Source organism: Motacilla alba, chromosome 1 (genome assembly GCF_015832195.1).
Source record: "Motacilla alba alba isolate MOTALB_02 chromosome 1, Motacilla_alba_V1.0_pri, whole genome shotgun sequence".
Taxonomy (NCBI): Eukaryota; Metazoa; Chordata; class Aves; order Passeriformes; family Motacillidae; genus Motacilla; species Motacilla alba.
The window spans coordinates 83,134,303-83,161,752 of record NC_052016.1 but is presented as its reverse complement, the minus strand read 5'-3'; the positions used below and the strand labels follow the sequence as shown (position 1 = coordinate 83,161,752).

Here is a 27,450-nt window from a genome sequence, read left to right as displayed (position 1 = left end):
GTCTGCTTTGACAAGAAATTGTGCTTTATCCTTCTTGGGTAAGTTTCATTGAAAATGGTAATTCCTCATGTGTACAGACTCTTGTCATTGTGTTCTAGCTTTCCCTAATATCTATGCAAAGTGCAACTCAGTTGTTTAAAGCATATCTATGAGGAAATAACATTTAATTACCCAAACCAGTAATAATATGGAAGATGGAGAGGACTTCTTCTTTCTAAGTTATAACCTTTTTTCTTGTGCATTTAATTATAGTTTGCATTTTCAGCTCTTTTAGCAATACCTTCACTCAGTTTTGCTGTCAGCACCAACCATCCAAACCTGCTATTAGGGTTCTGAATTTCTTGCTAAAAACACCTCAAAAACACAAGAAAAAAGGATTGTCTGTGGTTCTGAGACGGGCTGAAGCTGCATTTGACAGAGCTTTCTGCAGTGTTGACCTGTATTCACAACTACTTTGCTATTTTTGCATTGACACAATAAAATGAAAATATATTAAATGTGGCATTAATTTCAGGATCCCAATTAAATCTGACCTTGTGTAATAAACTGACACATCTACTTCAAGGAACCACACAGACTTTGATTGTGCATCATATTTCACCATTCCTTTTGTCTAATACCTTTTTATTCTCTGGGTGGTGGGTTTTTGTTTTGTTGTTTTTGGTGGTTTTTTTGGTTTTTTTGTGGGTTTTTTTGTTTTTTTTTTTTTTTTTTTTTTTTTGTGGTTTTTTTGTTGTTTTTTTCTTTTCTTTTCATTTTGTTACTGTTATTCATGCAGGACCCTTCTTAAAGAGAGATTTTGCCATCTCCGTCAGCTTTCCTCCATATCCCTGCTTAGCAGCTGTCGTAGTTTGAGAGGAAGTGAGTTTTTGGGAGGTGGTGGTGGTCATGACAGCAGCCCACTGTTCTAAATTGCAGAAGAAAACTTTTTATGTTATCATTTTCCATTATTTTAATTGCTCTTTTTCTTATCTATTTCTTAATAATTTCCAGTTCATAAACATACTTTATGACTTTATGACTTTATGCCTTTAAGACATTTTGATCAAAGTCTTTAAAATATTTTTGTCCATAACATGTAGGAGGATGTTGTATACATCCTATTTGCATCTTTCAGTATAGTGAGACGTCTTTAATGAGATCACTTGAAAATTAAAATAAAACAAAATCACAGTTTCTTCATACTAGAACATGAAACAATACAAATGACAGAAAAGCAAAAGCAGAAATTTATACATAACTAATTTTCTCCTTTTTAAAAGGAAGCTGTGAACTAGTTATCTAACAATTATTAAAACTAGAATAATGAAGCGGTATATATAGTGAATATTTGAAGTATTTGACAGTTCATTTTCTCTAAGAAGATGCATGATTTTCACTATTGTGCTGCATATAATCTAATGAAGGACTAAAAGCAAACCCTTAAGATGGAGCAACAGGTAAGAGCTTTTACTACTTGGTAGTAAAAGGCTAGAAGGACATCTTACTCTCCTACCCCACACCTCATCTGGCTTCCCTGTTATGAGCCCCCACAGATTTTACTTTGGCCCTACCATGCCTTAGATGGTGTTCAAAGGGGGCAGTAAGCCAAGAACACTCAATGAGCACACTGAGAACAAAACTGATTAAAAAAAAAAAAAAGAAAAAAAAACCAGACAGAAAAAAAAAGTGGCAGGCATGAATATTTTATGCTTGGGCACTGGTCCTGTTCAGTAAAACACCTTATCAGCATCCAAATGAGTGCAAAGGAATCAGTGCAAATATGCAGCCATATGGGGTCAAAGGGATGGAGAAGAAATAAATTACAAGACACCTTTGCAGCAGTGGTGACCACGGTCATCTCATGTAAAGTTAGGATTTGCATTTCTACTTGAGTTGTCCACTTCTTGAATGGATGCTGCTCCAGCTGAGAATTTCAAACAACCTTTCCTCTCATAGTTTATTTTCTACCAGGTTAGTAGGCTGAAGAAAGCTTAGGAAACAGGTCAGCAGAATGGAAGGAGAAGGAACACATGGCTGGGAACAAGTTCTCCGTTTTTTACAGTTTCCAGCTCTTAGACTGGCTCTTCAGGACCCTTCACCTTCAGGATGTTACTTCAAAATGCACCTAAAGATCTACTGATGAAGATGAAATTAGCTTTCCACTTCTCGTCCTGAATTATTTCTTTCTGCCATTAGTTGGTATAGTTGCATATGAGTTACATCAGATAGCTGAGGCCTATCCCAGTTGAAAGCCTATCCTAGTTTGGTGGCTGGGTTAGCTTCCTGCTGGTCCTGGTCCCAGTCAGCTCTCCCCAGGCTGGCTGCCCCTCTGATTATGGAAAAGGCACGGCAGAAACCCATGGCAGGGACAAAAATGTGACTGACCTGTTCACGGCAGCTGCCCTTAGTTTCATATCTCTGTAGCATCAAACTGATCTCTTAAATCACAACCTGGCTGATATTTCCATTGAAATCACTGGCCTAGGGAGCTCTTTTTCTCTCCCTGACACTCTCCTCCCACCAGCTCATTCCCACCATGCTGCCTGTCCCTATTTGTTTCTGTGGAGGATCCCACGATCAGGACACTGTGATGGCACAGCTGGCTGCCGCGTGGGGACTGCCTGGGCTGGCTTAAGCAGGATGGGTGCCAAATGTGAAAGCGTGACCAGAGAGTGATTCCCAAATGTAGCTTGCTCACACACTGCCTTCACAGGACTAGAAGTGTTTTCTGTCACACTTTCCCACTCTGAGCCAGACCATATGCTTAGCAGAAAACAAGGCACCAGCCCCAGTTGCCCCTCCCATGCAAGACAGGAGGAACAGCAGTGGCAGCTCCTTGCTCCTTCACCCAGCAGGAACCACAGATGGAGGCTTTCAGGCTCTCCTTGTCTCCCCGGAAGGAACTCAGTTGTTAGTTTTCAGGTATTGTGTTGATTCCTGAGTATCAAAAGGTGACTGACCTATGACTACACCTCACCCTAGTGAATCCTTGAGGAGGGTCTGGCTGTTGTAAGGAAAAAGGATTAAAATTTTTAAAGTGAAAATCTAGGGAGTTTTGGTTTGCATCCCGAGGAGAGCAACAAGGCTGATGAGTGGCTTGGAACACAAGCCCTATGAGGAGTGACTGAGGGAGCTGAGGTTGTTTAGCCTGGAGAAAAAGAGACTCAGAGGTGACCTTATCACTCTCTGCAACTCCCTGAAAGGCGGCTGTAGCCAGGTGGGGGTTGGTCTCTTTCTCCAGGCAGTAACTGACAGAAGCAGAGGACAGAGTCTCAAGCTGCATCAAGGGAAGTGTAGGTTGAAAAAAGTTTTTCACAGAAAGAGTCATAAAGTTCTGGAATGGCCTGCCTGGGGAGGTGGTGGAGTCACCATCCCTGGATGTGTTTAAAAAAAGACTGGATGTGGCACTCAGTGCCATGGTTTAGTTGAGGTGTTGGGGCATGGGTTGGACTTGACGATCTTGAAGGTCTCTTCCAGCCTAGTGATTCTTTGAATTCTGTGAAATTAGGAGGACTAATATAAAGCATTGGGAACACAGAACATTTTAGGTTGTTGTTTTATTATTTTTTGATGTCTCCTAGCTCACTCCACATCCCCTCCCTTGCCATGGTGCCAGAACTCACTGAGTCACTGGGTGAGACAAACCAGAGAAAAAACGCAGCTAAGCACAATTACTGAAAAAGTAGAAAAGAAAGTATATGTTGTTTTATAGACATCAGCTTTCTGGCCTTCAGTGCTGGGACCGGAACACAGGAAAGTGCAGGGAATACTGTCTGTCATCCCTGTTTTCTGAAGCAGCATCACTACGTCGCCTAATAATGAAGCCACACTTTAGGCAACAGTCAGAATTTTGCATAAAAAGCATGAAAAAATGCACATCTACTCTAGTGCTTGGGTGCAATCTTCATTGGTCAGCAGTTGCTCAGACCCCATGAGATCTGTATTGTTTGCTTCCTATGCTCTTTTGGATCACTGCTACAGATATCATGTACACAGTGAGTTTCTGTAGAGAAGAAAAGTAATTCAGCTGTCTCAGGTGAGAGCTTCCTAAAGACAAAATTACCCACAGTGATTAGAAAGTTCAGATAGTCATAATTTGTCTGAGTGCACATGGAAAATTATGGCCTTAAAGATATGAACTGAATAAGCGTTTTCAGATTGAAAGTCATCGATGTAGAGACAGAGTCTGAATAATTCTTGGAATTTTGAGATTCCTTAGTAGTAATTTATGAGAACATAAGCTGCAAACTGTGATACTTAATCTCTTTTCAGGTTTATGCTTGCAGGAATTGTACATATTGGAAATCAAATGGATTAAGATTGTTATTCAACATCTCTTCTTGCTGTGTGTTTCTTTGCTCTAAAAAGTCAGTCTCTGTAGCAAGAGGAAAGATGGTATTCTGCTTGGAAATATCCATTCCAGCTTTATAGATAATAGATGTGGCTGGGCCATCAGTGAACTCAGGTTACAGGACCCACTTGGGAGCTCAGGGAAATACAGATAGCAAGGTAAGGCTCAAATCTGTGCTACCATTTTATATTGTAGTTAGTATGTAAACCAGATTTCAGTACCTAAACTAAAAAAAACTCAAATTGCACCTTAATTGCAGTAAAAACATGTGGCAAAGCATCCTATTGATATCTGTGTTTACTGTTCTTTTAGCAATAAAGCTTTTTTGATGGGGCCTGAATTTTCAACCCATGCACACTCGTCTTTTTCAGCAAGCTTTTTTGGGAATTGACATGTGTTGATAAAACATGGGGCCATTCTCACTAGGCAAACAGTCTTCCACTTCATGTTCAAATAGTAGGAAGGGATGTGTCATGTGTCATCATGACATTCCCAAATGACAGCAATTCACCCCACAATTTGCTGCAATAGTTGGAAAATATATTTTGTTAATCCAAACGCTCAGTCTGGTCATCCAGATGACTCAGTGAAAATTAGAAAAAACAGGACAAAACCTTTTGCTTTACTGGCCTATGATCAATTAAAGAAAAAAATTGTGATTTCTTTGAATCTTGTGAACTATGATGGCCTTTTTTTCCATCTGTCTCCATTTCTTTAGCTCACTAAAAGGTGACACATAGTACTTGCAGTGTTGATTCATTCTTTCTTTCAAACAATAGTGTTGTAGAAAGATGTTTTGGTTGCGATGGTGTCCATTCATATTGTTGGCACTTCTCTAAAATGCATGAAGGCAGTTGCTCCATTACCCCCAAATAAACAAACTACAGCTGCTATTCTTCAAGCATCAGCTTGCTGCCTCCACTGAAATACAGTTTTTTAATGTAAAAACATTTTAACATTTTAAAATTTTGTTACTTGAAATGTTGTGTAACGCACTTCTGGGAGCTCACTCAGAGCTCTCACTCAGCTCTCATACCCTTTCATTCACTAAATAAGAAGTATAAATTAAATACATCCATGTATACAATGTGGAATAGCTCAACTCTGCACCTTCTCTCTTACCTTTCATAAAAATGACATAAATTCTCTTATTTGTTCTTGAATGAGGTCACCTATAATAGTTTGAATTTGGTGAGTTTGTTTAAATGCTTCAGAGAAATATTCAGTCATCCAATTAAAATCAAAGAAAATAGTTTTTCTGTCTTATCTGTACCTGTTTAAATTAGAGGGATCTGGCAGATAACCAAAGCTTTGATTAGCTGTAGAATTCAGACTCTAAGGAATTTCAATAGCTACCCACTTTCCATTGAAAATATTGATATTTCATAACTAACCTATTTGCCTTGAATCCTGATCCTGTTCTGCAAGGTCTTCTATGGCAATATAATAGTTATTTATTCTATTAATTTCAATAGAATTCAGTATAAAGTAATGGTATAAAGTAATGAAAAGCAGAGACTGCACATCCAGTAACTACTAATTCAGTACCATTTTTACTTTTCGTTTTTACACTTTATATTTTTACAAGGATTGAAAAGCAATTTGGTCTATGGGAAAAACTAATTAGTTTTTTCATATTCGTATTAGGGATCTTCAATGCTTGGAATAATACTTTTATGACTGAAGGTCTTGCAGTCTACCCTGAGAAATACTCTGAAATGGAGGGAAATTTTTCAGAAAATCTACCCTCTCACCCTCAAAACATCCTCTCCTGGAACACAGTGAGTCAGAGATCTGACTGTCTTTTGTCTCTTTTATAACAGCTCAGCACATATGTGTAGGATATATTGAGAGTCAGTTTCCAAGAAAAAGATGTCAGCAAATAAACTGAACTGGAATACCAAAATAACACATGAGATAAATGAAGACTCATTTTAGATGGAGCTATTTTTTTGTATGGTATTCCCAGTTCTCTCAAACTTGGGTGTAGATTTATGGAGAGGCATCCAAAAATTTGAACAAGAAAGACTTCTGATAACACACAGATTTTGTGACCAACTTAAAAGCTGAAAGATGTATTACCTTCCTCATAAATGCTTATTATTTTCATGCATAACAAATGCAATGTTATTCAGTTTAAACATTTGTTTCAGAAGTCCACAGAGGTGAAAGTGACAATAAAATAGAATGCTTTTAGAAAAATAAGCCATGAATTGTGGCAAGTAGTAACACATTTCCTACAATGCTGATTAAGTTATACTACAAGAATCCTGTGTGCAACATGCTTTGCATATTTATTTAGAGCACTAAAAAAAGTAAGAGGTAAACAAAACTGGAAAAAACCCACAAACACCACCAATGAAATTGCATAGCTGGAAAGGACTGCATTCTTGTACTTACAGAGCAATGTAAAGCCACAAGACTACACAATTTGGACCATTTGGGCCAAGTAAGACAAAAAAATTAAATGAAAAGAAAATTAAATGTCAAATACTTTGTAAAAAGCTATTTGTAACCTGTTGCTTCCCTCTGAGATGTTTATACTCCAAAGAGAGCAAGTTACATGGATTTGATGGTTTCTCTCCCTGTAAAGAGTAGCTATCTATTGGTTGGGCCCTGTAGCCTGGTCTGCTTGGACAAGGCAGATTGGAAGAAAATCTGTGGTATCTCCACATCAGCTCTGTCTGGACTCATGCTTGGGTTTAACATCACCAGATTTCAAACAAATGTGAATCCACCTAATATACAAGACTAGCCTTACCCTATGCATTGGACTTTATTCAGTAATTCTGCTTTAGAATTCATGGCCTATGTAACTAGATATTCTAACTAACAAATTTCTTTTTGTATGGGGAGAGAATTCTTCTACATCTTGAAACTGACAGACTTTATGAGGAGCTTGGAGGTGCTTCTACACAAAGAAAAATAATTACTTGCTTTCCTCATCGCTAAGTAACAAGTATCTTGACAAAATGAAGTAATTTCAGAATTATTTCTTTATCCATACATTCAGTATAAGTGGAATTAGATCTTCATGTATTTTTCACTGACATAGTTCCATTAGCAAATTATTTGCATCAGTTAACGTTCTGCCACACTGTCCTTCCGGATTTTGACCTGAGTAATTTATAATCCTTTTATTATGCTTTTATAGAAAAGTTTGGTCCGAATGGAAATTTCAGAGGCTTCTTAAAATAACTTGCGTAATACCATAACTTTGCTTCTTTTTAATTTTTAAAGTATTAATTTATATTTACACTCTTCAAAACATATATCAGTTGGACAATGGCTCTGTAAGTATTTTTCTAGCAGTTGCATTTGAAAAAAAACAAACCACTAAATATACACTTGTATCAATGAAAGATACTGTAAGAATATATTAATATATATGGGGAAGAAAAGCAAACTAAATATTATGAGATGCCTCAAAACTGTCTAATTTTTTGAAAGCAATTTATCTGGGTGCAGTCAAAATACTAAAATGAGAATATGAGTCAATAATATCTAGAATAGAAGACTTCTGTATTACTGAAATGTCTTTTTAGCCATCAGTGTATCTTGGAGGAGCAATCTCTTAGTACTTACATGGAAATATTTTCCTGACAGAAAGTCTCCCAGGAAAATTAGAACAGAAACACAAATATTTCATTTTCTAATTTTTATGAAAAGCTAACCAAAGAGTAAATGCAGTTCAAAGAGGAGAACCTGATTTAAAGTATGTTGTCAGCACTGCAGATGTTCACAAAGTTTCAACTGACAAAATATTCATGGATTAATTTTTAGTTTGTCATAAGAAATACATAAACCCCTTCTTCTGAGTGTACAAATGAGACACAAATCACAAACTGGAGCTGTGTGTGGCCAGAACTGGCACTCCTGTTCCTGCAGTAGAGAGAGTATATATCCTGTTAATTTCCTTCTTTTCATCAATATACAAAAATAAGGAAGCTGAAGTATAACTAAAGGCCAGTGGATCGGCTCCTACATGTTTTATTAAAAGAGCTAAACCTACTGGAAGACCTTTTGTATCATTTCATTTGTGAAATCCAAGCTAGAATCTTGTGAGTGCTCTATGTTTTATTGTCTCATGCTCAGGATAATTTCTTGACTTTTTGGCACTGTCCTTTCTCCATGGTCCATCATTTGTTTTAGTGATGGTTTTCATCTTATTCTACAGTTGAATTAAGTGCAAGATGGTGTTGTAACCTATACACTGAGAGTGAAGACTGACCTTCATCTCATTTTCTAACATTACAGTGAGATGCACCATTTAGTTGAAAAATTGGGCTCCCTTCCGAGGTCAGCAACAAATATCCAGCAGAACCAAAATTGCATTCCTTATTTTTCAAGCTGCTAGTTTCTCCTTCACAGTTAAATGTATTTTAAGAGTTAACAAGACAAGACAGATAAAAAGGCTCTTTGCTGCTGCAAATTGAAGTTTGATATTACAAAGGTGAGTTCCTACTGCCATGGAAAGTTCTGGTGGCTAAATGAAAAATACATGTTATGGGAGTTTAAACTCCCATAGGTTAACTTGCAATATAAATGACATTAAGGGATGTTGAATGTTATATTACAGGGCAGGTGACACTGAGTAACACAGAGAAATAAGAAATATAAGAGCAGAGTTTTTCACATTACTTTCTAAACACACTGAAATTTCCCAAATGCATCAGAACACTTTTAGATTCCACTCTTGCAAAAATGCTCAATGAATTTTGGCCATACCAGCTCTGTCATAGCACTCTGCATCAACCTACCTCTCTTGACTTTGGAAATGGTAAGATCTTCTGTTGATAAAGCAGAGACAATGAAGGGGGAACAAAAATCTGTGTTTCTCCTAGTATTTCTTGCTTCTGATAAAACATTCTTTACAAGAAAAAATAGAGGGTTAACATATTACAAGAAGGGAATCCATAGGACCCTTATGAGAAAGAAATAATTACTTCCTGAATCTTTTGTTTTACTCAAATTCTAATCTCTCCAATGGTTTAAAGTTTTTGCTCCACTAAATTTGGCACTGATATGGGCTATTACCTAGGGATCTTTATCACAGTCTCTATGCCAAGTTATGACAAATTTATAGCTCAGCCAAACACTCTTCACCTTCTATTACTCATCTTTAAAAAGTCTTTTTAAAACAAGTAAAGTGACTGAGTCTAATCAATGCCCTTGTATATCTGTGTGGCTTCATTAGAAAAAAAAGAAAACCTTTCGTTGACATTAAGGAACAAGAACATTTTGTTTACATTAAGAACATTATTCTTGTATTAATATTAAATATTGTAATATATACACATAATGTGTATAATATGTATTATACATGTATATAATATGTAATATTAATACAAGATTATTGAGCAGGTTTTGCACACTGCTAATAATGTTTAGAGATTTTGGTAGTTTCGGATAATATTTGCATAGCTCAAAAAATACCTGAAAAAGCAGTCAAAAAGTAAAGAAAATTCAATGATTTAGACTGAGAGTGTCTACACATTTGAATGCTTTTAATGAGATGAGTTTTGGGTTAAGTTTTCATCTTCAAGAAAAATTAAAACTTTCTCTGAAATTCAAGAACTAAAAAAGCATAAGGAACTGATACTAAGAAACCCCCAGACTTCTTGCTAACAGAATCTGACAGGATGATTATAATCAAAAATCACTTTTTGTGTGCACGTGTTTATCTGTATATGTAGTGTTCATTTGCAGCATTAGGGTTTATTCATAAAGAGAAATTAAGGCTGGTTGCCAACACTACTTTATTTCTGTATTCCAGATAGAAATCTGTGATTCTAAATGGATAATGTGCTACCTAAGACATTATCATAAACAGATTAGCCCTCATCAAGCAATGGCTCAAAATTATAATCCAAGGCAAATCAATGTCAGTTTTGCTTTGACATCATTGTGATACTGTATAATAAACTCAGCAAAGTATTTTCAGATATAACCAAGTGTTTTGATAGTTACTTGAAGAACAGATTTGCTCTGAATTACATTTATCTCTCCATTACATTTGCCTGAATAATGGAGATTTGAATAATTTGACATTTGTTTCTAATATGAAGTTGAGAGAATCTGAAATAGTTAGTAAATCAATTTATCAGAAAAAACACATAATTCAAGATATTACACAGTTTCAAGTTTATTTTCAGCATATGAAAACTGTTTCTTATTTATGCGATTTTCTAAAATGGTTGCAGATCCCAAGATAAAATACTTTAAGTGTATAAAATGGAGTCATGGTGTAACCAATCCTTTCCTCAGATATATGGTTTTAAGTGCAGCTGAATACAAGCAGAAACAAAACGGACAGAAAGATAAATTTTATTTCAACTAAAATTGAAATGAAACCGTCTGTACTCCTCTGGGCAACATTTCAATTATTGCACAATTATTTTTTCCCTTAAAAATAGGGGTGTTTGCCAAAAATAGAATTCAGATTATCTCAAGTTTATCGATACTGACCAAGTCAAATGGTGATTTAACCAAAGATATCTTTTTAGAAATAACATAGTTTTCACCCTTCCTAGTGTAATACAGCATTGTCTCAATGAAGCACAGCCAAAATGGTAAGTTCAAACCAGTTAAAATGATATTTAGTTCCACCTGCTTTGGGTAAAAGGAAATTCACATGTTCTTCATTTGGATTTGTAATCCTCAAAAAAAAAAAGCAAAAAAAAAAGCAAAAAAAAAAAAAAAAAAAAAAGCACAACTGCATGGAGTTTCAGGTAACTGAAGTATAAAAGCATGGCCAAGTTCTGTAGTCGGGGTGTGTGTTTCATTCACAGTCATATGCCAGAGAGACCTGCTGGCCCAAATCCCCCAAACCAGAAGGGAAACCAGATCAGGTAAGAGGCACAATATTCTCCAGCTGGTGCCTTGACTGTGAAACAGGGAGATCAGCACAGTGAAGTGCCTGAGGGATATCCCAACAGGTAAACAGGGATTCAGCCCTACATAAATGCAATTAATTGAGACATCAAATCCTCCACTGAAGAGAAAACTCTTTGAGGTGCTAATATGCATGGTAACCTAGGACAGAAATAGCACACTGTTTACTGCTCTCCTGGAAGCGAGGTGTCCTTTGGGAAGGCACAGCTATGGACTTGGAAAAGTATGAAATAATAGTCCCAGAACCACAGAGTATTTGAGCAAAAAATAATGAACATATTTCCTGTTTCTAGAGATATCTTATGCAACATCCCTTGGTTAATTCATAGCATTTTAAGGGCAGTGGCAAAACAGCTTCCCCAGCACTTCCCCTGAATCTAAACAGAGAGAAATTTGCTGTTCTCTGCAACTTCCAAACTGTGCTCATGTGTCCTAGACACACATTTCCCTTTGATGTGAAATAATATGAAGGAGTTGGAAATGAGGAATGAAAATGGAACTAAAGAGTCATCATTTGGGTCCAAAGGTTTCATTATAAAATCTTTTAAACTTTTTGACAATGCTGATCAGTCTTGCTATTTTCAAAAGAAGCTGTAGCATCTAAGTGCTGCAGTCAACATGGGGCCTGCTGAAAATGCTGAGTATGTGACTCTCATATCACTTCAAGTTTTGAGAAGCTTTTTCCTGCATGTGGAGAAATCATACAGTTCAAGAGACTTGTGTTTGCATGCCAAAGGCAGAATTCTAGAATGGGTGAATTTGATCCTGTATTTGTAGCTGATGTATGCCTGATCCTGTATTTGTATGATGTATATGTAGCTGATGATGGGTGATGGGCACTAATATCTTTTGTGCCTTAAAGAGGATGGCATAGTTAATCTCCATATGTGATTTCCACAAGACATGTCAAAGCTCGCAGTCCTAAGAGATCTGCTGCTATCATTCAACAAAACATTTGCATTTTCAGAAATCCACAGTCCCCCTTTAGGAGCTGCAGTCTTCAGGAGTCACTCTGAGTGAAGCCATTAGCACCCTTCCAGGATGCACCCCCAAGTAACAAGCTGTCAATGGTGTCACTGGCAAGAACAGGCCAGATGAGTCCCAGCTCTTTTGATCCAGTAATAGGAGCACAATCCCCATAGTCCTACAGGAGGGAATCTCTTTCTTCAGTGACACATCCTAAAGCAAATACACAGGGCAATGGATGCTGTGAGTTGCTTGTAAGAATTTATATTGCCCCAGGGGGAGCACAGACATTTGGCAGGGTAAGTAGAGTTAAAGCAACAGGCAAGGGCTGGTGCTTTTTGCATTCTGCTGGCAGTCCCACAACATCAGAGAGCTTCTCTCAGGCTGAATTCATTTCCATCTGAGGAATTACACACCCAGGTTGCCTATCCTTTATACTTCTGAGGTAAGAAAAGCAGTGGGAAATAACAAGTACTCTTCTACATATTATTTACCTTACTGAATGGTGATGTCCCCTTTATTTCAGGGGTGCTCCTGTGTACTCTAAACTATCAGACCTTGGTATTGTATTTAAATTGTAGGCACTGATTATACTATTTATGGAAAACGAGAGGAAAATATGGGATCAAGGAGGTTACTGCTTTCCCGAGAATTTAAAAATTATAATACTTTTAATTAGGCATTGTCAAGCTGAATTCACTTTTCATTTTTACAATTACATATCTTTAACCTGAACTGACATAATTGTTAACAGGTGTTAAGTCTGTGTTTTTAGTAGCACCACAAATTCCTTCATGTTGCTACCTATGCATTATGGAGACTAATTGGCCTGAAGCACACAAAAGGTTTTTTGTAAAAAAGATTAGATTTACATCTGCAAATCTTGTTCTCAACCTCTGAGCAACCATATGTGCAGTTGTATCACATATCAGAGTACTCTACTAATTTTCCCTTGTTTTTGTAAAAATAAGCTCAAGTAGGGAAAAATAATTCTGAACTAGGGATCTCATTTTTTTAATATATAATCACAATGTGGCTTCACACCCTCAGAGCCATTCACCAAACCTTGACACTTCAACTAAGGGAATAGATATTGGTGTATAATAGCTACTATAGTCTGTACAGAGATGAAACTATGACTTCTGCAAACTCTGGAGGCACTCAAGTTGTTTTAAGAAGTAAGCAGAAAAGATGAAAGGCATTAGGTTAAGATAATTTTCCCTAATTTCATTCTGATAGTTGGCAAAGGTGGTTTCACTTGAGGTGTCATGATAATTTTGGCTCAGAAAGAAAGCAAGAAAAGATGGTTTTAGTCTAAAATTTTAAATACTTTTAAACAATATAGTAACTGAAAATAAGGCTTTATATTCCAGGTTTGAGTTTTAGGCTGTCTTGCCCATGTAGTCTCTCAGTTTTTATATGAGCACAAGATGCAAATTACAAACTTGTAGTGTTTGTATTCAAGTGTCCATTCTATGCTCAACAAACCAAAATTGATGAATTTCTACCAGAAATTCTGATTTTGGGATAATGGCACCCCATGGAGGAAATAATAGAACTTATTTTTTCTCCCAGAGTCTTTGTGAAAGGCTAACCTATAAAAAACAGCACAGTATACCTTCATATAAGGATTAAGGAGGAGGGCGGTAAAGATATTCAAGTTCCAAGTAACTAAAATTGGTAAAACCTCTCATTTGGATCTTACTTATCATGATTAAGCCAGGACAAGATTTTTGCCTTGTGAGCATTACAACAGACTGCCAGCCTTTGCTGTGTATTATACAAAGATAAATAAAAGGGAAAGATGGAGCAGATTCTTCTGGAAACGATGTTGAATCACATGGAGAACAAAGGGGTACTTGATGAGAGCCAGTATTGCTTTATGAAGGGGAAATCATGCCTGACAAATTGGCAACCTTCTATGACGAGGCTACAGCACTGGTGGATAGAGCAGAGAAACTGCCATTATCTGCATGGACTCCTGCAAAGGGTTTGACACTGTTCTGCATGACATCCTTGTCTCCAAATTGGAGACACGTGGGTCTCATGGATGGACCACTCGGTGGAAAAAGAACTGGCTGGATGGCCACACGCAGAGTTGTGGTCAATGCCTCATTGTCCACGTGGAGCCCAGTGATGAGTGGTGTCCCTCAGGGGTCAGCAGCTGATACTCTTCAATTTCTTTGTAGGTGACAGGGACAGTGGGATTGAGTGCACCCCCAGCAAGTTTGCTGATGACACCAAGCTTGTGTGTGTGACAATGCCAAGCTGGCACCAGGGTGTGGTCAGCATGCTGGAGGGAAGGGGTGTGCCATCCAGGAGCTGAGAGGGGCCTTGACAAGCTTGAGAAGTGGGTCTGTGTGAACCTAATGAAATTCAGCAAGGCCAAGCACCAGGTTCTGCACCTGGATGGTGGCAGTGCCAGACACACCTACAGGTTGCCTGGAGAGGTGATTTACAGAAGCTCTGCAGAGAAGGACTTGGGTGTGCTGGTTGATGAAAAACTCAATGTGAGCCAGTAGAACCCTGGGCTGCATTATAAGCAGCGGCCAGCATGGTGAGGGAGGGGATTCTGCCCCTTCACTCTGCTCTTCTGAGACCCTACCTAGAGTGCTGCCTCCAGCTCTGGTGTCCCCAGCATAAGAACATGGAATGCAGCAAATCCAGAGGACCAAAAAGTTCATAAGAAGACTGGAGCATCTTCCCTACAAGGACAGGCTGAGTAAGCTGGGGCTGTTCAGACTGGAGAAGGTTGCTTTGAGATCTCATAAGAATCACAAGAAAATAGTAAACGATTATTATTAGTATTATAGACTGATTTTTCTCTGAACCAAAGTGAATCTTGAAGACACAGTTTTTCCTGTAATAAGCCATTAAAAAAGTCAAATCAGGGTAGCCGCTTGAAGCATTAACAGAAAATGTTTATCCTTGCACATGGAACCGAGAAAGCACAGAGACACGAGGGCTTTTGTAAGCAGTAAATGAAATTGAATGCATATTTTCATCACTAAAACTTTCACTAGGAGTAAGTAGTTAAGCTTTCATTGCGTACTTTTTCTGAAAATAATCTAGTTGCTCTAAGTGAGTCTGCATGGTGTACTCTTCCTCAGGAGAACTCCAAAGGTAAGTGTCTGAGCCATACTGATGGGAAGAAAAAAGGGATTCTTAAAGCACAACAAGTAGAATGTAAATTAGAGCTGTTGTAGCCGTTAATGCAGAGCCGTTGTAATGACAATAAGAGAAATAATTTTAACACTGGGAGGAGAATCTTTTGCTCACAGATACGATTTTCTCTTTTCGTGAAGCCTGGCAGGATGGAGGCAGTAGGAGGTGTCTGGCTCTCAGCTCTGCAGGCCTTGAATCCTGCAGTGTGAACACCCTGCATGCTGATCTGCCTTACTGCATGGCAGAGCTTATCAATTATGGAACACGCTCAGAGCAAAGTCACTTGCTCCCCACTCTAAGCAGAGAGGTAGCTGTGGACATAAACTCTTGGCTCCTTTTCACAGGCAGGGATGCAGTCTCTGCTACTGTACAACTTTTGAAGTGTTTTCCACAATCTCCTGCCTAATAAAACATGGGGGTATGGTTGAGGTGGGTCTGATTTATCATTGAACAATTTGTAGGAAAAAAAAAAAGACTTTTAATTTCTGCTATTATAAATAGCCACGCAGTGTCAAACCTTCATGGATTGCATCTGATAACACTGCTACACAGGCATTACACTTCATTGTTAACTACAGCAACAAAGCATTTATCAATTACTTTGGATTTCCACAAAAAAAGATCAGATACAGTAATTACTATGATTAAAACAACTACCTGTATTTTTATTCTTCTGTTGCGCTGAATTAATTCTATTAGGATTGTCATATTTGGCCCACAATCTTGCTAGATTTTCAGATTTAGAATCATCTATGTTTTTGTCTCAAGACAGAAGAAACTTAACTCTAAGGCTAATTGTGAAAGAAATTATCCAAAAAAACAAATGGGTTATGGCCACTTTGCGATCCTGAACCTGTAATTAAGGCAGCTGTCAGAACGAGATGCACTAGCTTCCATGGAAATAATCCTTTTACAGCTGTTGATTCTGAAGCTGAATGAGGATACCCAGAGAAAGTGTGGTGTCCACTGAGATGGGCTCATTCCTCAGCTGACATTTTTGCTTGGGAAACAGAGCAGCAGAAAGGAAATAAATGACCAATTACAGGGAAAGCTAAGGTTAAGGAAAGACAAAGAATCTCAAGATAGGAACAGGCACTTAAATAGAGGTTAGTAAGAGAAAGAGGAGTAACAACAGTTTGCTAAAATTGGATGACATTCCCTAAGATACAGGGCCTTTAAATTCTTGTAAGTGGGAATAATTTTATCCATCTCGTCTGTTTCTGTGACAGAATGAACAGTGGGATGCCTGATTCTTATTGCTGTTAATTGGTATAGCTCCATGGAGAGAAGAATAATTTTGACTATATCTGTTGGGCCATAAGAGAGAAAATCCCCTTTTCCCCACTCCACAGAATCAGCCAACTCCTCCCTGAGGCGATCTCCTTCCTCAGCAGTACAGTTCCTCTGCTCATGCTTTTTATCTTGCATTTGCTAACTTTGCTTGAGACTGGTGCAAGGGAGATTATGATGGGTAACTGACAGGCAAAACATCAAAAGCAAGCTTTGCAAAATACACATTTTTAAAGTCAGTGTGGCGGGTTTACTTTTAAATACCTCTTAAATATTTTATATAGATACCTGGAAGGAGCATTTTTTCATTACAGTTTTATAATTATAATATGATATTAAAGACTGTCTTCCTTTCTCAGGCAAAATTCTGAGTTGCAGATGATCTGCTAGAATGAGATATGCAACATTTGGATTTTATAATGCAATAATATAGGCAACAAAATATAAAAAGCCTATAATGAAACGTTACACAAAAAGGACACAGACTTTAAGGTGGCAAACCAGGAAATATATAATAAGCCATGTTTCATGCTGCTGCAGCTGTTTCACCTCCTACCAATTTTCACAGTCTATAAAATCTTAGAAAGCACCAGATGTTTAGGGGAAGTTGTCCCACTCTCCCTAGCTTTGAAAGTAGAGGCAAGATTTATTAGTGCTATATATATGTGATTTCAGTCCTGACTTCTATATTTATAAACTAGGTAAAACATGCAACACATCCTGTTGTCAAACAGTTCATTTACTTTTCTCTGCTCCTCCTCAGGTGCAGATCTTGACTGTTGTTGCACCATTGCTGTGGCTACAGAGCAACATCAGGACATGCAGTCCAAACCACAGGATTTACTTAGCTACTGACAAACATATCTGAGAGTTTTCTCCTAGTACAAACTTCTACCAAAACAACCTTGCAATGCACAGATTATGAACTAAGCAAAACTATTTTGCAATGCACAGATTATGAGCTAAGCAAAACTATCTTGTGTATGAATATGCACTAACATTTGGGATTCCTGCCTAGGCAGAAGCTGTTAATGCACAAAATTATCTTTTTTTTCACTGGTGCATGGTTCCTAGTATTGGAACAGGAATAAAAACTGCTCATGCGTAATTTCCAATCTTTCATAGCTCAGCGGTGCTGTAAAATGCTGCTGTTCGTTTTATTTCAGTGAGTAGAAGTTTTGTTGTGTTTACCACTAAGGGAATTGCATGTGTTATTAGAAAGCCTCTGACAGCTGTCAGAGACAGAGACAACTTGCCTCATTTCAGTCTTTCATAAAGGAAGGACCCTCATCTTCAGCAAAGCTGTCAGAGGCGTGGGATAAAATGCCTCTGGGATAAAATGCCAATGGGATAAAACAGAATACCTTTTCCAAACACATGAAAATCTTTGTATCTCCTCTATTTTCTTCCCCATAAAGTTACAGAGGGAAAGTTGTTTAGTTAAAAGAAAGAGGAAATATGATTTGATGTATTTTTACTGTATACTGCCTTGTCATCACTGACCTGCAGGGATAATTGCATAGTAGCCTGCCTGACATGGTATTTAATAAATTAGCACTATGCTTTAACATAACATACAAACTTTCATGGAGTTTTTCTTTTCTGAGAGCAAGAACAATCAAAACCAAAGAGACATTGATGCAGACAAGGGCTTTGCAGCAAAGATTCTGAAAGTCTGAATCTGTAAGCATTTCCACACTTTCCAACATGTCTCACCATGCCCAGGACTCTTACTGAATTTAAAGCACCAGAAAAGGAAATCGTCTCTTAACAGCTCAAACCTTAACTTCCAGCACTGGGTCTAAACTGGTGCTTGTCTTAATAAAAACTCTATTGTTTATTTTAGTTCAAATGTTTGGGGTTTCTTTTCTTAAAAGCCTACATTATTTTTTTTAATCAGAATTAGTGACATTTCAGGACTTGCTTATCATTCAATGACAAGGGAAGTAGCTTATGCAATGTCCTTAACAGGTTAAAATTGTTTTCCCATCGGCTGCCAATTAGCTTTCTGATGATGTTTAGATTCTCCTTTTTACTCCAGTAATCCCATGGGTATCCCTCCATACAGCACTGTTTCTGATGTCAACTACTTTAACCAGCACAAGAGCCTGGGAAGGCAAATGTATCTACATCATTTGTTTAATGTTGTTGTTTGCATGCTATTTTTATTGCACTCTCAATGCTCGTTTTCACTTTTCATACTCGGATTCATTTTTCATCTTGTTTTCTTCTCCCTATCCATCTTGAACTGCTGAGTAAAGCAAAAATCCATGAATGAGTCAGAGTCAAATTTTCAAAGTCACATTGGTCAGTGGGGTTTGAAATTAAGCAGAATGAGATTGCTTATGTTTTATCTTTCCAAAAATAGAAAATAAATTTCCTTTCTTCAGCTGCAATAAAGAAAGTGTTATCCCATTTTTTCCAGCTGCATTTATTTTTTCAAAATCCAGTCTAGATTATGACACTCATTAGTGTCTAGGCTAACTAGCTGTTCCATTCCTTCCATATTATCATCAGCCTTGTCTAATTGTCATCCTATCCTATCACTAAAAGCAACTTAAAAGTAATATTTCTTGTTATATGCTACTCTTCGGGAGGTTTTTTTTTTTTGGTTGTGTGTTTTGGGCTTTTTTTTATTGGTTGGTTTTCCGTTTTGCTTTGTTTTGCTACAGGACAGATGAATGGCTCTTTAAGGAACAATTCTTTCTTTCTTATTCTTCATTTATTTGAGTGAAGAATTATGTGAATAAATTGTGGGAGCAGTTTTTCCTAAATGTAAATACTCTGCTCTGTTCTAACATGGTATTGCATGTTTGGTACTTTCTATTCAGTACAATGGAAGGGAGATGTTAGCATATTTTAAGCAAGAATAAGGAATTAATAGTTTCTCACATATGTAACTTTAAAAGCTTTTTGACTATATACTACCAGAATTAAGAACAGCAGCTGTTGTGATTTATGTTGACTGGATGTTATACAATGTTATTATCTTCTCAGCTTGCAAGAGCCTGGTTTTCAGTTGTAATACATATTATTTCTGCCATGTTAAGCTTGTTATCAAATCCTCAACCAAATCTTTCTCAACATTTCAAATGGCATGTAATAATTCAGCTCAGGAGCCGTAACACCACACCATTCCTTTGGAAATATGAAATGTGAAATGTGACTGGCTTAGGGCACGGCGAGCAGTCGTTTCTCAGTGCAAGCCATGAAGTTCAATTAAAAAGTGAGCTGCATCTGCAGTTGCTTCATTCTGAATATTGACCAACAGCATCTTCTAACCTCACAGAACCCTGCAGAGATTTGATATTACCAGAGTTTCCTTCCACTAATATTTAAACTCTTCTTACCTATGAACAGATTCCACTCAGTATCCAAATCAGCCTGATTTGCTAGGCAGCCCTTCATTACATTGAGGCAATAGTTGTTGCAAGGTTTCACAGTGGGAAGTCCTCTGCAGTAAGGGCAGTACAACATCTTCATTAACGCCCGGATGCACCCTGGGGTGGGACTGACCTGCAGAGTTTAAGGCAGGGAAAGAAAAAGAAAAAGGAGGAAATCAATCTCCTGCTCTGTGAATTTCGGGATGGCTGAGATTACGCCTCTCAAGCAGTAAGTGCAGAAGGGGCAATTTGTGAAAAGAGCTCAACCCTTAATAACACCCTCCTATAAAGCTAATCGATTCCTGCCAATTATCTTCATTTAGCACAGCAGCAACTTTCAGGAATGCAAAAATCAACACTCCCCTACTGACAGCAGCGCTTGCCACCCCAGCCCTCCCACACAAAATCTCCTGGAAAAGCAAAGGAAAAACATCCAGGGAATCATCTGGGTAGTAACTGACTGATCCTAGCATGGAGGATCCTGAGGAGGCTTCTCACTATTCCTATGTAAACCAGAACTGTCAGTCACACTGGCACTGGATTAAAATCTCCTCTTTATTAAAGCACAGTAAATCCAGGATAATCCAGGATGATTTCTATAAATTTATTCTGAACTACACGATGACAAAGGGATATCATTCTGTTTTCAGACAAAAATACCCTTCTTTCTTCTCAGACAAATTCATAAAGAGATCAGACAGGGTTTGTTTGGGGTTTTTCTTTTTTTTTTTTTTTTTGGTATGCTTTCGACATCTCAAGTCACAAAAAGCATTATAGACATTCGAATGCATTTCAATTTTCACATCAGCATGGCACGTCAGTGTGTGTGAACTTCTCTTCTGTATTTAATTTTCTAATCTCAGACTTTAAAAGTCATATGTACTAGTAAAATATACATTTTCAGGCCAGAGTTTCTAACTTGGATTAAAAGTGCACACTAGGAACTACTCACGTTAGCATCTTGCCATGGTGCAGCGGGGCACAAGTATCACATACTGGACTGACAATCTAGAGCAATGACAAAGAGCTGTGGGTTCCTCAGTGATTTCAAAATTCCTGGACAGGAGATTGCAAAGCAAAGGCACTCCTTTCACTCAACCTGTTGGTTTATGATAAATGCAACTCTACTGATATGAATTTGAAGGGATTAAACTATTTTTCCATAATAATGGTAACTTGTGCTGAAAGCATGAATCTAACTTTGCACTAGAGTGGTACAGGCTGAGCTGATTGATGTCGCTTGTATTATCAGGATTGTACTAAAATTGTGTTTCTTTTCTTTTTCTCCGAAATTTGTTTCTCCCTTTTTGATGTTAAATCGTTGATTTTTAGAGAACTATACAGAACATAGTCCTTACACAGGACATTTTTAAATTAAAATGATTTTGAGATATAGCACATGCTTCTGAATATGCTCAGAAGGGATTTTTGCTTTAGTTTTCTAGGGACTAACTTCTGCACTTTACTAGCAGAACACTGAAGGTATGTGTGAAGGTATATATTTATCCATCCTTTTCCAATAGCTTTTGAACCATCAGCCAGTTTCAATCAAATTTAACTGAGCACTTCAGGTCTCAGAACATTAAGATCCTACATGTTTTTTCTTTTAAATAGACAGCTGAGAGAAAAAGAGAAGAGAGGCTCTATTATTGCCTTTACTGAGGAAAAGGGTGAAACATGAGGTCAGTTCCTCATAGATATCAAAGAATCCACATTGGAAATGATGCTATGAATGACCTATTGGTTAGAAAAAGCACAAGGGGAAACTTCCTTATTGAACACCTTATTGAACAGCAGAAAATCCAAATTCAAAAAAAAAGGTGGACTTTATTATTTTCACTGCCCAGAACTACTTTTTAGAGTCACTTATCCAACTGCTGTATACCTCCAAACCTAGAACGGGTCAATTTTTACAAAAAGATTAGCACCACAGAAGGAAGAAAGCAGAATACTTATACTTATGGTCAACAAGAGAATCTCCAAATTTACATTGAAATTGCTGCTTAAAGCCAGAGATATTTCCATTTGTGAGTACTGAGAGTTTTATCAGTTGGGTTCCTTTCATGTGTAAAGTTATGCTTCTTTCCTGTTCCGGTAGTCTTGTCAATGCCAAGTTATCAGCACCTAGTTGACCCCTAGATTTTGGAATCCACATGTTTTCCTATCCACACCTTCCCAAATCCACTTTGATACTTGTGCTGACATACACCTGTAAGATCTTCATCTTACACAAAAATGTCCTGTCAATCTAATTCTTGAAAAACACATCTAAAAGAGAGAAGGCAGTCCCTGTCTTTACATTATATATTACCTTTCTTATATTGTCTTTATATCGGGCAGATTCCATCAATATTTATGTGAGCCTTATTTTATAACAAGAGCAATCTGAGAGGAAACTAGCGATCGTGCTTTACTCTGCCAGAGATCCAGATCATGTCCCACATCTGCTAGAACAGGACCCTAAAGGCCAGTTGAAGTACCTGTTTACACAGGCCCTGTGAATCTTAAATTCTTGTCACATTACACAAGTCCTTTAACAGAGTACTTCTGGTCACACTCCACTGTGAAGAAGTCAAGATAACTTCCAACCACTCAAAAAGAATGAGCAGTTCGCAGGTGTCTCATATCTTGCCTGTCTTAATATCTCATACAAAATGGTGGCATCATTAACAGCATTTACAAGAAAGCAAGGTCCTCTGCTTATGTTAGGAGTGAAGTAACATCTTTTTTAAGAGAAACAGCCAAGAGGTGGGTCCAAGCAAAGAGCAGATGGAGAAGGTTTCTACAGAAGCCTCTGTCATATTATTTATATCTGCGTCTGACTTATCTAAGTCATCCTCTGACAAAGACTAGCACAAGCAGATCCTTGCTGATCAAGCTGGATGTTGCAGAACTTGGTTTCAGATTATGCTACATTGGTGACATAAAATACAAGCACAGATGAATTGCTGTGCCTGCTGGCTTGCATTCACTTCCCTTACTGCTCACACCTTCTGCTCCAAGCTGGCCTCATCCCATACTACCACATCGTATTGGCACTACACCTCCCCAGGATTCTACTTGCCTGAGTGACTAAAATACACAATTATTATTTTGGGTGGTTATTTTTCAGCTCAAAGTGTTCTGAATAATAGGAGTCAGTAGTGCAGACAGTGGGAGCAAAAGGAAGCTAAATATAATGTTGTGTGTTTTGAAGTGAGACGGGAGGTTTCACAGGGCTTAGACTTTAATCTGCTCAGTGTTGAAAGAAGGGAGGGGGCCACAACAAGACAGATAGCTTCATTCAGGTTTCTGGAGACAGTGTCTATCCTACCTAAAGTGCATTGCATGGAGAGACAGGTGGAGAGGTCCAAAACACACCTGTGAAGAGCGGTAACAATTAGGCTGTGACTCAAGCAAGGGATGAGTCCCATTCTCAATCCTCCTCCATATTCACTTGTCACTTAGCAGTTCTGGTGTGCCTTTAGGTATCCAAACTGTGGCTCAGGGAAATATTACCATTAGCACAACTACTTTAGAAGTCTGAAGGCTAAAAGTTAAATGCTGTATTACAGCAGTTAAGTGCTTTTCTGAACCTAGTCTTCAGTGAGCAGCCAGATTTCAGTTCTCAGCTTCAGCTGTTTTTTCTGTATCTTTGTTTTCAAACAATACAGTTAGATCTTTTTCTTTCCTCAACAACAGCTGACTTATCTCTCATGCAAAAACCAGTAAAATTTTGGTCTAAGATTCTGAAATCTTGGTAAGAACCAAAATATAAAAAGAATTCAACTTGATGTGTGAGTATTTCAGAAAGCTATGAACTCCGGAAATTGGAGATTATCAAAGACAGTTGATTTTCTTGCTGCAGGAAAATGCTATGAAATGCGTTTTGAAAGCCCACTTCTCATTTCCATCTTAAAAGAAAATAATATTCAGAGTCTCTCACACTTAAGTACTTTTCTGCAGACCAGCCAAAAAGCAGATATTAATTTCATTAAGAGGTGTTCAAAAGCTCAAAACCTGCATTTCTTCAGGAGAGCTGTTTGTCAGCTCAGGAGTTTCAACGTTTTTTCTGTAAGTAACATTTTTGATGGGTGCAGCTTTGGTTTTTTCTGTCTTTTCAAGCACGTTGCAATTGGCTCTACAATAATCGCAGCAGAGAAATTTGCATAGACTTCAAAGTTTAGAAATAACTGGTTCATACGTAAATCATATAAATCAGTTGGATCACACAGAATGACATAACTGGGGAAACTGCTATAGAGGAGTCATTAACTACTGCATGCTGTCTCCCTGACTGACGAGGACAGCTTCATTTTAGCGTAAGCGTACGTGGAATACAGCACATCAGAAAAGTGCCTTTCTGAGCTTTGATTTAGCCTAGTAGCTTCAGGACATGTTACATTACTGCATTTTGTAACATTTTCTGACAGCTTCAGCTTTACCTAAATGCATGTTTTTGCATACATGCAAAACCCCCCAAAAGCAATGTTCTTAAGGGCTTCATTACTGAACACTTGTTTTCCCCCTTCAGAAAGTCTAGGAGGAATATTGTTTCATCTAGAAGACAGATTTTGCAATGGTGAACTTGCAAATATAAATAATTGAGGAGAGAACTTATTTGGGTAAAAGCCAGGAAATTTTACTCTCTTGTAACACTGCATTTGCAGACTGCTCCATAATGTATTTGACCTGTTTTTATAATAAAAATCCTTGGCTTTGTCAAGTATATGAACATAAATCTTTTTTTCTGATAAAAAAAATCAGAGAAACTTATTAAACAACTGGTCACCTTTAGAAGGATCAAATATGTTGAGACATGGTTTCTCTTTTATTCATAGGAGATTTCTTACCAGAGTAGCTGGTATGTGTTGTCTGGTAATAAGGTAGGGGTGTTCTTCCAAAGTTATATTGAATGTACCTAAACTCACAGAGTAAGTCCATACACCATACTTAGATCCAAAACCTGTCATTTCTTGGCATAAAATAAATTTTGACAAATATGAGCAAAATTAATCACTACTGAGATCACACTGGGGAACACACATACTTCCTATGTTTCCTGTGCACCCAAAGGAGCTCCTCCCATTAGAAACCACGGAGTCACTCCTTAGCATGAAGACCTTGTAGGGGAAACTGCTAGGAGGAACCAGCCAAACTAGCCAATTTGCCATGGAAATATTCTTTAAAAATACCTCTAGAACAGACCATAGTTTGAAGTAGAAGAGGATTAGATTTTATTCTTCACAAGCCTTACAAATGCATTTATATTCAAGCTGCTGGATTAAAACTGGGAATTTCAACTTCTTTCCCATTTGGTGTTCAAGATGAGGGTGAGGTGTGTTCCTGCAATCCCATGTAAATGGTCCATAAGTGGAGAGAATTTTGAGAGGAATCACTGTCTTTAACACTTGAGTGTCGGCTAAATCATCCAGCTTTCCACTCAGCAAGCTGATGTATGTCCAGTGAAGCAATGGTGCACGCTATCTGAGAAACTGAGGTACTGGCATCCTTAAATTATTTTTGAATCTCTGTATAGTCCATCTACTTAATGATAGAAAAATTAATAAGTTTCCTAAGCATTATTTTATTAATGGCCTAATTATCTCAAGAGTTTATATAGGACTAGAGTCACAGAATCATAGAATATGTTGAGTTGGAAAGGACCTATCAGGATCATTGAGTCCAACTCCTGGCCCTGCACAGCACCATTCCCAAGAGGTACACCTGAGAGCATTGTCCAAACACTTCTTGAATTCTGTCAGACTGGTGCTGTGACCACTTCGCTGGGGAGCCTGTTCCAGGCTCTGGGGGAAGAACCTTTATCTAATACCCAACCTAAACCTCCCCTGACACAACTTCTGGCAATTCCCTCAGTTCTGTCACTGGTCACCACAGAGAAGAGATCAGTGTCTGCCCCTTCTCTTCCCCCCATGAGGAAGCTGTAACTGCAACGGGGTCTCCCTTCAGTCTCCTCCAGGCTGAACAGACCAAGTGACCTCAGCAGCTCCTCATGTGGCTTCCCTTCTAGGCCCTTCACTATCCTTGTACAATAAAATGCTTATGTATGTGGCCAGGTCAGAGTTTCAACTTGCATACATTTGAATGTCTTGACTAAATTCAAGAAGTCTCCCTGCATTCTTTTACCAGAAAGGTAATCTGTAGAGAACTCCATGGTACAATTCTAGGGATTCCTGTCCCCAAATCCTCCACGGTTTAATTCTAGCATTTCTATCAAATATTCTATTTAAAGATCAAAGGGGAAATAAGGATTAATTGTTCATGCTTGTGATTTCTGAAGAAAAGGAAGCAGAAAAAAACCTTTGATTAAGAATTGCATTAAATGTGCTACTATTGAGAAAATTTCTCCTAAGGACAAAACCTGTAATTTCTGACCACCCATCATAACAATGATGTAACCTGGATCGGACTGAGATGTATCACAAAGCACACTTTATAGGGTACACAGGATTATTAGAAACCTTTGGATCACACATCCTAAGAGCTTTTTCTTTAATTTCATCTTGAATTAACTTCAGGACAATGACTAAACTTCAGCACAATCAGTGACTATTTTTTGCCATATACCTTTGACATTATATTCTCCACATGTTACAATTACTCCCTATTGATTTTTTTTGTTGTTTGTTTTTATTACTGAGAAAAGCAGGTAAAGCTTAGCTGGTAATGATGCTTTTGTTCCTTTTCCCTAATTTTTTCTTCATAAAAGATCTGCTCACCGTTGGATCCAAGTAATTAAATTTTCTTTTTGTCCATATTTTGGCTGTTTTCATGAACACTGTGTTATTGCAGATTTAATTTAACAGTTAAGGTATCAAGAAAGTTCTTTTCAGTGCATTTCAGCTGCAATTATGTCTGTATGTATCCATTTATAACTACATAGAAATATTAATAAGATTTTGAATGCTCTATTGAAGTACTTCTCAGTGCTTCGGACTGGCTCATAGAAGCCAATACCTCAGTTCACTGCTTTTATAGCACAATCTGATATAAAAATAGAAGTATTGCATCAGCCATACCTAGTTAGAAATTTATGTATTAGAAGGTAAATTTGAGAATATTTGCTTATATCAACCAAAAGTCTAGTCTAATACTAACCTCCTAAAGACAAAAATAGCTATCTTATTAACAATTTCATCCCAGTTGACTGGAAGCTAGAAGAGCTGGTTTAAGTACTACAGCTTTGTACTAGTGCCTGTGACTTTGTGCTTGAATTATATCAAACTGAAAATAAAAAACTAGTTCTTTAAGCAGCTGCAAGATACCCACAATCCTGAAACAGTATATGTCATTAATATGATGAAACAAAACATGGTCATTTTAATTTTAATATATTAATATCCCAAAAAAAATTTTTCTGGCAAATATATTATGTATAGTACAAGAAGTTCATGAAATAATTAGAAAAAAAATTAGGTC

General features: G+C 37.6%; 1 protein-coding gene across 1 annotated transcript in view; it reads right to left on the bottom strand.

Moving 5' to 3' along the window:
• Positions 1-27,450, bottom strand: part of GPC6 (glypican 6) — a gene marked incomplete at its 5' end in the record, with an annotated part of 732,861 nt that overhangs the window by 191,288 nt on the left and 514,123 nt on the right. The window contains one exon of the mRNA XM_038143686.1: positions 19,999-20,164. Coding sequence (XP_037999614.1) covers positions 19,999-20,164 — 166 coding nt within the window. The remainder of the gene's footprint in view (positions 1-19,998; positions 20,165-27,450) is intronic.